Source organism: Balaenoptera acutorostrata, chromosome 18, assembly GCF_949987535.1.
Source record: "Balaenoptera acutorostrata chromosome 18, mBalAcu1.1, whole genome shotgun sequence".
In the NCBI taxonomy this organism is placed as follows: Eukaryota; Metazoa; Chordata; class Mammalia; order Artiodactyla; family Balaenopteridae; genus Balaenoptera; species Balaenoptera acutorostrata.
In genome coordinates, this window is record NC_080081.1 from 77845728 (window position 1) to 77858998 (window position 13271).

The 13271-nt window shown below is 42.6% G+C and overlaps 1 protein-coding gene across 3 annotated transcripts in view; it reads right to left on the minus strand.

The window, feature by feature from the left end:
- Window positions 1-12441, minus strand: part of NUP58 (nucleoporin 58) — a 35196-nt gene extending 22755 nt beyond the window's left edge. For 2 of the 3 annotated variants that reach the window (XM_057532586.1, XM_057532584.1), the window contains exons 1-5: window positions 12116-12441; window positions 7858-8000; window positions 3839-3988; window positions 3081-3218; window positions 1290-1400 (exon numbers count right to left, since the gene is read on the minus strand). In XM_057532586.1, coding sequence (XP_057388569.1) covers window positions 1290-1400; window positions 3081-3218; window positions 3839-3988; window positions 7858-8000; window positions 12116-12222 — 649 coding nt within the window. In that variant the 5' untranslated portion in view covers window positions 12223-12441. The remainder of the gene's footprint in view (window positions 1-1289; window positions 1401-3080; window positions 3219-3838; window positions 3989-7857; window positions 8001-12115) is intronic. The other variant, XM_057532585.1, reaches the window with a different exon arrangement.
- Between the last annotated feature and the right edge of the window lie 830 nt (window positions 12442-13271).

Below are 13271 nucleotides of genomic sequence, written 5' to 3' on the forward strand. Positions count from 1 at the left end.
GGACCTTATGTTTAAAATTTTTCATTCAAAGAGAAATAAATCCAAAATTTCTAAGATCAAAAGGATTTTACCAACTTTTAGGATAGTAATTCACTCTTTTTTTTTTTTTTTTTTTTTAGTAATTCACTCTTTAAAACAAGTATCTCCTACAATAAAACCCATGTCCAATTTTTAAAATCCCTATACAGATATAGGACACTGAATATTCTACAACGTCATGCATTATGCCATTCTAAGCTCTTCCAAGCGGTTCAGTGCAGTGTGTATACACATGCTGCAGCTGGATATGCTTTCATCAGAAACAGAATAGGTGTTGTGAAACAAAAAACAAGCAGATCACACACACAGAACCAACAACCACAAGAAAACTGCAAAATGAATTTGGGTTGGAAAAAAATTTTTAAAGGATATTAGGCATGCCAAGAGCACAGCAAGAAGGGCATTTTCACACTGGTTGGTGAGTAAATAAATTGGTAAAACCTTTCTGGAAAGCAATTTCACAATATATGCCAAGAGACTCCAAAATGTCCCTCCCTATAAGCCAATGATTCAATTTCTAGGTATTTGCCCTAAGGAAATAACCAAAATATGAACAAAATTTATAATAAAAGCACACAGCATCTTCTGCGTGCCTGGCTCTCCCAAGGTTTTACCAGCAGCAATCCTCGAACCAACCCCATGAAGCAGGGACTGTTATTTCCCCTACTTTACAAAGCACCGAGATAGCCTGAATAAGGTCACAGAGCCTGTGAACAGCTAAGCCAGGATCTGCAGCCAGCAAAACAGCTCCAGAGCCGACTCTTAACTACCATACTATGTTGCCTCTCTCTACAAGGATACCCAATACAGTGATGCTTCGCAGAGCGAAGATCTGGAAACAAACACTAACCGCAGGATGATGGCTGACTGCATGATGACATATCCATTCATAAAACTGACATTAAGCAGCATTAAAATATTTGTAAAGAATTACGGACACTGACTAAAACTTGTGATATATTACACGAGAAGGAATAGGTTACAAAACATGTACCATGGTCCCGATTTTTAAAATGCATATTAAAACACGCATTAAGATAGTTACATAAAACATATGCACATACAAATCTGAGTTGTCTACAAAAATAAAATCTTAAATGCACAACACACACAAAATTTGTGAAATATAATGCAAACTTAAAAATAATACCTTTACTATTGAATATTTAACTAACAATCTTCCAGACGTAGGAATTTAAGTTCCCTCAACAGGACTGTTAGAACGTGAAATTAAGAGTAACATTACTTACTCTTTTTATCCGATGAGCTGCTAAAATCTAACCCTCCAAGGCCTTCATTGCCTGCAGATGAAGTAGCTGCTGCAGTTCCCAGAGACAGACCTAAAGCATTCTGTCCAAGTCCTACAAACAAGCCAGATGCCACTTATGAAGTTCCTCAGTCTTTATAATGATTTCCCCACTGACCAAAGCACTCAAATACATTTAAGTTGGATCCCAGATTATTTTCATTCTTGATTTAGACAAATAGTAAGATACAAGTCTAGAGCATGCTTTGGACAAAGACTGATAATCTTGCTTGGATTCAATGGTATATGTAGTTTGAATGATGTGATTTTATTTATTAAAACTGCCAGAATATATCTGTTCATGGATATTTGTGGATACTCGATTTTACTTGTTGTTTTTAAACCCTCTCTATCAAAGCAGTTTTAGTTTGCTTATTTTCAGGTGAATACATCTTGTCTTCCAATCATGCTTTGGAATTCTATACTTTTAAAATAATCTAATACTGGATGTGTTAATTAACTTGATGGGGGGGAAACAATGTATACAGTCAAATCTTCATGTTGTACACTTTAAATATCGCACAATTTTATTTGTCAATTATACCTCAACAAAGCTGGGGGAAAATAAATAAAATAATCTAGCATGAATTCATAAGATTTTAGTATAATATAAAGCAAACAGTTCTACTACTAATGAAATTTAAAGAACTGATGATTAAAGACTTGAAGTTCAAACATCAAGATTTCACATTCTCAAGTTTTTTTCCATTAAACTTAAAAAAAAAAAAAAAGTAGACTTCACTTATTTAAATCCTACTTCACAGACAAAAGGAACTGGAGCTAGACTCTAGTAATCTTAAGTCATCAGTGTGTACCTGTGAATCAAGTAGCAAAATTTCAAAGATCCTGCACTGGTAAATCACATAAGTCCATGCATTCTCAAGCTGATACAATTGTGTTCTTTTTAGACAAGATGCTATTTACCCTCAAAACAGGAAACTGCAGGATATACTGGATAAGAGCATGGGATAAATGAAAACTGGATTTAAATCCTGACAACGTGTGAAAAAGCACAGCTGAATAAATGTTATTTTTAAAAAATCAGTGGCACCTTTAGGTTAACCTAACCATAAAGTAAGCATTGAATATTGTGTCAAAGAGCCTAAGAAAAATCAAAACAGACCTAAAAACTCAATAACAAGACACAAAAACTACCCTCTAACTCGTTTCTATTATTTTTGTGTTTTGCTCCCATGGGAATCTTTGGGAAAGATGTTTAAATATTTATCCTGCAAAGAAATGTACGTTACAGTCATCTAATGATTTGGTTATTAGAAGACACCTACAAAATTGACTATAATAAAATCATTTAATACTGGTTTTTAATGTCCTGACTTCAAAGCACTCTAACACCCTTTCCTAACATCTATAACAGAAAGCCATTCCCAGAACCAGGCTTATGAGGTCAAGTTGTGTCACAATGAATTTAGAGGCTAAACGATTCAAGACTATCCAACTGCCGTTTATTAAAAAGACAAATTTCTCTAGAATAGTTTACTGACTCCGGAAACAGGCTCTTTCTTGCCTCCTTACCTAGTCAGTCAATGTTGAGAAAATGCATTTCTAAAATATGGCAATCATGTATGAACAACTTTATTTTATAATTCAGTTTTTACACTAAAAGGAAAACATAAAGGTTCAAGAGACCACGTGATCTGCTCCAAAGACCAAAACAAAGACAGAATAAATTTAAACACGAATATTTACTCTTCCGGAGAGTAAATATCACAGTTACCTGATGCTGCCGTGCTTGCGCTTTGGAAAAGCGGCCCTCCCAAACCCGTCAAGGCTCCCCCTAACGAGAGGCCTGCGGGGGCGGTGGTGGCTGCAGCTGCCGTCCCACTCAGGCTGCTCAGAGTGAATCCCGTGGACGCTGTAAGAAGTGAGCCCGTAAGCCCCCACAGAGCGTGAGCACCACAGCAAACACAAGACACTTCCTTAAAAACTGACGTCACGATAAACTTGGCTCTTGAGAAAAACCACTCACTAAATCTAACATTATACATACTTGAGAACAGAAAGAAATAGTATCTTTAAAGCAAAAACCAGTGACAGGAATAAGGGGTTTGGTTAATACCAGCATGGTATCAGCTAAGTGACTCCAGGCAGTAATAGAGTTTTCAACCCAGCCTACCGACTCCACACTCAAAACCGGATGAATCCTAAGCCAAGCAAGGTTTATGCAAACTCTTTATCCTTCCCTGTCACCAAAGTGCGCCTTGAAAACAAAGCAGACATCAACAGTTTCACATGGGCCCTCTCACCCGCTCCCCTGCTTTGCTCTATAGAGACCAACTTCCAAGAGGGCCTCTGCTGCTTTAATGCTGAAGGCTGATCTTCACAAACCAGTAATTCAGTAGGTCAACACTGCTGAATGACTGAAATAAAAATTCTCCCAAACTGAAGTTATCTTTACCAAAGGTGGACACTTACATTCACTGACCAAAATTAGAACTCAACCAGAAAATGCCACCCTCCCCCGACACGCCTCACCTGCAGGAGTCGACGTCAGAGCAGACGAGAGCGTGAGACCGCCAGCCGAGGCAGACGTGATGGGCAGCGCAAACGGTGTGGCGGACGCCGCGGGTTTGCTGAAGCCTAAGCTGAAGCCTGCCGTGGACGCAGACGTGGTGGCCGGCGGGCCTGTAAAAAAACATCCCAGCTTACCGTAGCTGCATGTGTACTATACAGGTATCAATCAGGAGCCTGGAAGTCTACTTCTCGTAGATGGAACAAAGGTATATGTACTTATACATGTATGAGAGAGAAAAATCATTCACCAAATCAGGGTGCATACTGAAGATGAAAATCCAATCTATGTGGTAATACTGAAATTCAATTTCAGCCCTACCTCTAGATATACCTAACACGGCACTTCCCTGCTCCTTTCCTTTATACTCAGCAGCAAACAGTCCTTCTTCTCCAGGACTATTTAAAACATCTTCTCTGCTGCCTGAAGCCCTCCTGCTCTGCTTCTGCGTCTGTCACTGCCCTCCAGTCCCCTCTGTCCGTCTCCCTCCGCGGTTCACCTCTTTTTATTTTTTAAATTTATTTACTTATTTTTGGCTGTGTCGGGTCTTCGTTGCTGCGTGCAGGCTTTCTCTAGTTGCAGCAAGCGGGGGCTACTCTTTGTTGTGGTGCGTGGTCTTCTCATTGCGGTGGCTTCTTTTGTTGTGGAGCATGGGCTCTAGGTGCACAGGCTTCAGTAGTTGTGGCACGTGGGCTCAGTAGTTGTGGCGCACGGGCTTAGCTACTCTGCAGCATGTGGGATCTTCCCAGACCAGGGCTCAAACCCGTGCCCCCTGCATTGGCAGGTGGATTCTTAACCACTGCGCCACCAGAGAAGCCCCCGCCTCTTTTTTTAAATTGAAGTATAGCTGATTTACAGTGATTCAGGTGTACAGCAAAGTGATTCAGTTTTCTATATATATATATATATATATACACACACACACACATATATTCTTTTTCAGGTTCTTTTCCATTATAGGTTATCACAAGACATTGAATCTAGTTCCCTGTGCTATACAGTAGGTCCTCGCTGTCTACCTGCTTTACACATACTAGTTGTGTATCTCTGTTCACTTCTTAAATGATACTCCCTATGGCTCCATTCTTGCTCCCTCACTTCCTGAAACATCTCACCCACTTTCAGAATCTCAACTATAGGTTCATGGGTCTAAATCTACATCTACCTGAGTCTCCAAACACTAGCTCTACCTGGATGTCCCTCTGGACCCCTACACATCTCCCTATAAAAAAATTTCCTAACTCCCCCACGGTCAATTTGGTTGCTCAAGCCAGAAACCATAATCATCCTTGACATCCCCTCGCTCCCCTGTATTCTATCAGTACAAGTCCTGTCAATTCTACTTCAGAGATATCCCTGGAGTACACACATCCTCAAAAACCTTAGTTGAGGCCATCTCTCTCTCAAGAACTATTACAATAACCTCCACGATCAGTCTCCTCCAGCCTCTAATCTACTCTTGGAATTATCTCAGTTACTTTAAAAAAGAACAAAATAATATGCTGCTGATTCCCCCGACTTAAGGTTCCCACTAAGTCTATACATCAGTCTTTAGAAAAGATTCTAAAGGCTTGGTACCCAAAAACCTTTCCTATGTGGTCCTAACCTGCTCCGCCAATCTCCTCTTCCTACCATGCCTACCCTCAGAATCCTAAACTCCAAGAGCAAAGCACCTTTGCTATTTCCCTGGATCCTTTAATGACTGGGCCTCTGCACTCTCCACTCCTGCCTGAACAGTGCTTCCTGCCCCGCCCATCAACAGCTCCCGTTCTCCTCCTCCTCCTCATTCTCCTCCTCCTCATTCTCCTCCTCCTCCTCGGCCTTCCTAGTGCCTTTCATGCGCCTCTCAGCGCGCGTATCAGGTGACACCAGAACCCATCGCTCGGTACCCAGCGGCCCCTGACCTCATCACGGTCCTCCACCACATTCCGCTGATACTCAACGATCAAGGCATTGTGTAGACTCACGGCCACAGCCAGGAAGGAGGAGTTACGCAAAGTTACTAAACAGAGAAATTATGAATGACCTGCACTTTGGCTTCTCCTGAAGGCACAGAGAGAAAAGAAGTCAGAAACTATGCTTCTGGATCGTCCTTGCCACAAGTGGAAGTCCCTGCCAGAGTAACATGCTTTGAAAACACGCATAGGCTCTAAAATCTCAGGAGAGGATCCAACTGCTTGCCCTTGTAACCAGTCCTGTCCGAAACTTTGGTGGTAGACAGACGTGCTTTCTGTTGATAACAGGTAAGCAGCATCTAAGTGAAGAAAGTTCACCAATCTTTAATTTACTTCAATTTTAAGTTTACATTTAATTAAATTAAGTAATTTTAATTGAGGTTCCTCACTGTCCTCTCATCCTTTCACATTATTCCCTGGCATCCAGGTCAAGGCGCTGTCACCCTGGTTACCCACATTCCCTGCAGCATATCACGATAGAGAACAACGATATTTTTGAGCTGGAAGGGAATTCAAAAACTTTTTATTCCAATACCCTCATTTGAAAGATAACTAAAAGCTGCCAGATATGACCAGCTAAGGCCTCACAATTATTTAGAGGTACAACCAGCGCTTAATTCCAAGACTTCTGGCCTAAAGTTTGGTTCTTTTTTCACTAAAAGGGCTTAAATGACTGAAAAATATAAATGTGAAATAAATTTTGACAGAAAAAGACAATTCTGTATTAAAATTTTTTTCTGAACTAAAAAAGGATTACATAATCATCGATTTTTAAAAAATAGTCAAATACTGAAAGGTTCTTTAAAAAGTATCTGTGATTTATATTCAGTTCCTTATATGTTTCTTCTATAGCCCAGCTCTGTGAGAGATGAGGAAAGAGTAGAAAAACCACAGATCTGGGATCTTCCCTCAAAAATTCTTACTCGGAGTTAATCCTGTAGTTACAGCTGTTGCTATTCCTGGGGACAAAAAGAGAAATAAACTTTAACCATCAGTGGCAGATGGCATTCTTTTGGCCTGTCACAGGGCAAGACTTGGAATCACCCTCAGGGAGTGATAACACTGCTGGTGAGACTAACGGGTATCACAGTATCTTCCACCACAACCACTGCCTAATACAGCGTTCCTTCTATAGCACTGGTTCTCATATCACAGGCTGTGTATAATTTGATTAATTAGGGATTAAGAGTTGTAAAATGCAAACAACTATTGCCTATAAGAAAATCCAGCAAGGAGGAAAAAAAGCTAGTCCAAACAAAACACCGGCACTGTCTCAAGAGGCACACTGGCTGGTCTCACGTTTATGCCTGCAGTTCTTCCACAGTCTCTGTGTAGCTGTGCAAAGTGCTGCAGTTGAGGCTGGCAGCTCAATGCAAAAGGTGGTAACACAGACCAAGAGACTCTGAGGGCAGAGAATAAAGGTAAACGAGCAAGTAAACTTTTAAAATGGTGGCTCCAGTGAAACATGTATTTTGCTTATAATAGCAAAATACCTGTATTTTTTTAAAAAACTTTTTATTATTGAAATGTCCACCAGAAACCTTTACCTCCTGCCCTTTTCCCAGTGCAACAATTGTTTTAATAATAAAAAAATCTGAAACATCTCTTAGGAATGTAAATTATAATGTTATAGCAAAATAGGAAGCTGACTGTCCCATATATGCTAAATTAATTAATGTCCAAACTGTAAACTTGACTCAATCTTCACCAAGATAAAACACTGCATTATATAATCTAACATGAACTTGAATTACTTTAATTCACTATTTTTGAATAGATTTATTTCCTTTAATTCTTAAATGTATGTGTGTGTTGTCCTTCCTTACACTGAATTAAGTCACAGCTAATGGCTGGCCCTATCTCTGACCCTTGATCCCACATCCCTGTCTGCCTTTTCATCTGAGTATTTACCATTTTTTAGGTCTACCACCAGTGACGATTCTTGTAAAGGGAGGAGACACAGGACAGAACCTGCAGAGAATGAATACCACACACCCACTCCCTGAGACTCTGACAACCCTCCTTACCTGTGTTCGTTCCTCCTAGAGTGAACCCAGTGGCAGGTTTAGATCCAAAGAGCCCGGTTCCAAAACCACCAGAAGGAGCAGATGTTGTCACTGGAGTCGCCGTGCTCCCCAGAGTCCCAAAGCTGAGCCCCACAGAAGGGCCGCTTGTTCATAGAAAACACAAAATAAAGTCTACTAGAGCCAATACTTATTTACGGGAAACGCAAGTTAGCTCTTCGAGGTTAATTATTTCTCCATTTAAGCATCTCACACATCTCCACAGGATACAAAAGTAATCACAACTCACCTTCAACCAACCACGTTCAAATATTTTTCTGTTCTCTATAAAAATAAATCCACATACAAAATTATTCTTAAAAAACGCAACACCAGTCTTCAAGAAAAGCAGAATCTATAGCAATTAGGATTTCAGATGCCAAGGAATCATAAACAAGATCACATATATTCTGCTTTCACCAGTTTTTGTTTGAAAGCTAGCGTATTTTAAAACAGCCACAGGAAATCCTACAAATATGGATCATTTTCCTTCTGAACTATGTATGTACAATTCACACTGCTAAGCTCATTTGTTCTTCCCCGACTGCTAACATAAAGACATGCCCAGAAATAGGAGAGTTACTCGAAGCTGTCCCCGCCACCTCTCTGTTGCTGTATCGCCACCCCTGGGGGTGGGGACAAGGGACAAGAACAGACATACCCTGGTACGAGGAAGCTGCAAAGCAAAGCTACCCTCTGCAAAGACTGTGTAAGATCAGCAGAAACCCTCTTCAGAGGTTCTGAAAGCTTAAAAAAGAGCAGCTGATAATAATAAGTGATGCGAACAAAGTTTACAGCTTTTCAACTGTTCTTAGCAAGCTGCAGAGGCTCAAATTTGCTATCTATAAATGGTAGAACAAATTATGAAAACAAGCCAAAAAATCTTGACAATTTGACACTTCAAAAATTATGTAGGAAAGTTAAGAGAGATTACAACATGTATAACATAATGGGAAATCCCGTTCATGCTATACATGTATCTTTATTACTTCTCTCCCGGGCCTTCCACATAGACATAAACACCATGGCGGAACCCCATGTCAGTTTTAAAAAAAAGCTTCACAGCCTGCGGCATTTCAATGGAAGGGGCAGGCAGTAGTGCTCTGGCCAGGCTCCAGTACCAGCTCTCCAACGTGCTGGTACTTGTGTGACATAACGTTTCTGGTCCTCTATTTCCTCATCAGCAAAATGGGAATAACAGTACCCACTTAAGATTTTTTGTAAAGATTTAGAGATTATGAAGGGCAAATTAACTTGACTCAATAAATGCTGTTGCTACTGCTATCATAAGGAGCACTTATAAATTCAACTAAACATATTATGTACAAGGTTCTATGCCTGTTAATCACTGTGAGGGGAACGGAGAGGGAGGAACTTTTTAAGGAAGGAGAACTTGAAATCAGTCACCAACACTGCGCAGGAAAAAGGAGAGGGTGCACCCTAATTGTGTCTTTTCCTATTAGCACGTGTGCACGTGCCCCTCTGCGTATAAGCACAGGGGGCTGGCAGAGCAGGGCTGCAAGGTCTCACCCAGAATTAAAGCACAGATCTTTAAACAATCAACTGAACCAAAACGTATTTTTAAGAAACATTTTGTTGGCAAATTATGAAGAATCAAATTAAGGAAATGTTTATTATGCTTCCCTTCCTCCCAAACAAGTCAGCAATCCCATGTTTTTACTGCTATTCCATAAATACACAAAAGCTACACAGTGAAAGTATGTATTTTTAAGACAATTAAAGTATTTAAAATTTCTTGACAATTTAAGTAAAGATACAATGAAGTGTTTCACAACTTCATAAAGTTGAAAACATTACCAAAGAGAATATATCAAAGTAAAATCTTACTTTCCCAAAGAAGCAAAGGAGAAATTTCTGTGGTAGAAATATTCACTTAAAGAAAAACAAAAAGCTACCTCAGACCTAACCAATTATTGCCTCAACCAATATTATCTGCCAATTCCTCAACAAGGACATGATGTAGAGAAGCCAGCAGACCCTGCCAGACGAGGAATGGAATCCTGCCTTACCGTGGACTTGGGAGATAACCTAACCCAGGTGCACTTACCGAAAGAATGTTAGGTCTCCAAACCAGTAGTCCAATGGGCAGGTGTTAGACCGTCTCTCCTTTTATTAATTTCCCAAGCCTCTCTACAGCACGTATACATTTTTCTAGTTTATTGCTAATACTTCATTTACTCAATCATTCAACAAGTATTTATGAAAGCCCTGCCAGGCACTGTCACAGGGACTCGGAGTGGTAGATGAGACTCAGGCCCTGCCCTCAGGAAGTCTCCAACCAGAGAAAGAGATTTATCAATCATTCATGCATTCAACAAATACGTGTTGAGCTCCACCGTGGCTCCTGGAAAACCAGCATGAAAAGATCTCCACCATCATGGAGCGCAAACAAGTCAACAAAAAATGTAACGAACTGACCCAACTGTGCTAAGTGCTATGGTCCAGGGTAAGGGGTGGAAACCTCTCTCCACTGACAGGTCAGAAAAGGCTTCCCTCCGACGTAAGCACCTGAGCCCCACAAGCAGGCATCGGCTCAGCACAAGAGGTCGAAGGGCAATTCCAGGCAGAGGGAACTGCCCTAAAGTGGGAAGGGGTTTGGCCTTCACCTGAGGAACTGAGAAAATGCCCAAGTCGTGCTTTTCAAACTAAGATGAGGACCCATGAGATGAGCAAAAAATCAATTTAGTAGCTCACAACCAGCATTTGTAAAAAAGGAAACGGAACAGAATAGAAAATATCAGGCCAAAAAAAAAAAAAAAGAAAATATCAAAGTGCATAGAAAATATCAAAGAGTAAGGGTAGTATCTTTCGCTGAAACTGTTTCAGTTACTTATTTGTATGCCTGTTATTTTTTTTTACAGTTGGGTCTGGATCACTGAATTGGAGCAAACAGAAATGAGAAGATGGGCTCAGGATGTCTGAAGAGGTTCCAGCCTGGGCCTTGCAGACCATGGTAAGGTTTATTTTTACTTCATTCCAAGGATAGTGGAAAATCGTTGAAGGGAGGCAATGGGAATTTTTTTTTTTTTTTTAAATCTGGCTACAACGTTGTAAAAAAAAAAAAGTTGATGTAAAAGCAGTAGAGACACCAACTGGGATTCCAGAGAACTAATCAAAGTAGGAGGTGATGGGAGCAGTTTTCATCTAACAGGAGAAGGTTACTGGTTGAGAAGCTGGCGGGAATCATTAAGTACTGCGATCTTTCATGTAAGCTTCAGAAGAGCAGGACTTATTTATCTTACCACCTAAAGGGGGGCCTACTACTTAGGAATGCGTTCAACAAACATTTGTTCCACGAATGACAAGAGGCTGGAAATGAAGCAAATGGCAAGTAAAGCATTAAAATGATCAGGCCTTACTGATTAAGTGCACAGAGTGACAGCATAGGAGCTCTTAAGGAAAACTCCAGATTTCTGACTTCACTGTGTAGTCTTTGCCCACCCTACCCCCTCCCATACAGACAAAACTGGAGGGTTTTTTGCCTTGTTGATCTACCAGCTTCGGGAGCTAGCTTGTAACTCATTCTAGGCACATTATTTGATTTAATGATCTCCATCTTTATCTTCAAAAGTTTGAGCTCTAAAGAGCAAACCTCACATCATTAAAATGATCTTTATTTTAATTGCCTCTTTCTGGACGTCTGCTGGCCAAATTGCTATCACTTGAAGAGGTGGGGTGGTAGGCTGCACAAAGACAATGACTATGGCGTCTACATTTCACAATTTAAGTAAAAGACAATGAGAGTCAGCACAATATCCTCACCTGTGATATACTAATTTGCACATACTGTTCAAAACTACCACCAAAAAGTGCTGTAACAAATATTTGAAACAAAAAAAACAAGAGGACAGACAGGGCCCCATAAGGCACAAACGGTTTGAAAGCGCGTTTAAAATAACCACGAATTCATTAATGTCCCAAAACGTATATCCTGCAATGGCGTCTCAATTAGCGGGGAGAAACTTGTCATTGTCCCCCTTACAATCTCCTATGAAGTCTCTTTTTCTAAAAAGAGCTTAGATCCGACAACCTTAGCTCCATTCATCCCTCCGACATTCACCGGGCGGCGGGATGGGCCCAGAGAAGCGGCGAAACCGCGGCCGGGCCTCCGCGTGGAAGCCGGCGCCCCCCGCCCCGGCTGCCCGCGACCCCCAGGCCGCCCGCCCACAGCCCCGCCGGGAAGGAGGCCGCTCGCGGTTACCTAGACGCCGCGGTCCCGAAGGAGAAACCGCCGCCCGTGCCGCTCCCGCTGGCGGCCACGGTGGAGGAGCCCAGCGTGCTGCTCCCGAAGGAGAACCCCGCGGACATGGCTGCGGGCTCGGCGCGGTCGGCAAGCTAATGGGTCGGTTCGCCGCTCCCGCCTCAAGGCCCAAGCGGGCCGGGCAGCATCGCTCCCGCCCAGCCGCGACCTTGCGCGAACGCGGAGCCCAGCGGCCGCGAAGACCGGCCCGAGGGTGTGGAGATGGCGCAGCGCACGTAACCAGCGGCCGCCCGCACGCACCTCCGGGAGCGCGCCCGCCACGCAAGGGCCGCTGGGAGTGGGCGGGGCTGGCGGCCGCGCAGGGGCCGCTGGGAGGGGGAGGGGGAGGGGAGGGGGAGGGGAGGGGAGGGGGAGGGGAGGGGAGGGGAGGGGGAGGAGAGGGGAGGGGAGGGGGCGGCGCCTGGAGGTCCTGATGGGATCGTGTCTGTCTCGGTTCTTCCTGTTTCGGCATCTGTGCTGACGTAACCTTTGCATTATGGCTGTTTAATCTCAGTTATTGCTTATATCCTTGCTTCCTGCAAGGGAGGATGCACAGAGTGGACGGGATAAGAAAAGTACAGAAGCAAGAACGATGTAAGGGTTCCGTGAGCAACCCTTAAACATAAGGAAAATGGGGCTTTAAAGAGGAGATTCCCTCTGACGGGAGGATGAGGAAAGGCTTGCGGGCGGTGGTGAGTTCGAGATTCTGCCTTCATAATGCGGATCCTTATTTTCCCATCAGGGGTTGTTACATTACTCTCGCAGAGGGTTTTCCTACCTGCGATTTCTTCCAGTAAAGTACGTCTTATATGCAACCACCGTATTTGCTTTCCTAAAACAATTCCCACCAGGACACTGCCTTGATCAGAAACCGTGGGACTTCCCGTGTGGCGCTCAGAGTCTTACACATCACGGATCTTTCTAACCTGACGTCTTACAGCTCCCCTTAATGCAGCACTTTCTCCTGCATTGAGCTTGGGCATTGCCACCTGCTATGCACTGAACCGTGTCCCTCCAAAATCCACATGTTGAAACCCTAACCCCCCAATGCGATGGTATTTGGAGATGGAGCCTTTGGGAGGTAGTAAGGTTTAGATGAGGTCATGAGGGTGGGACC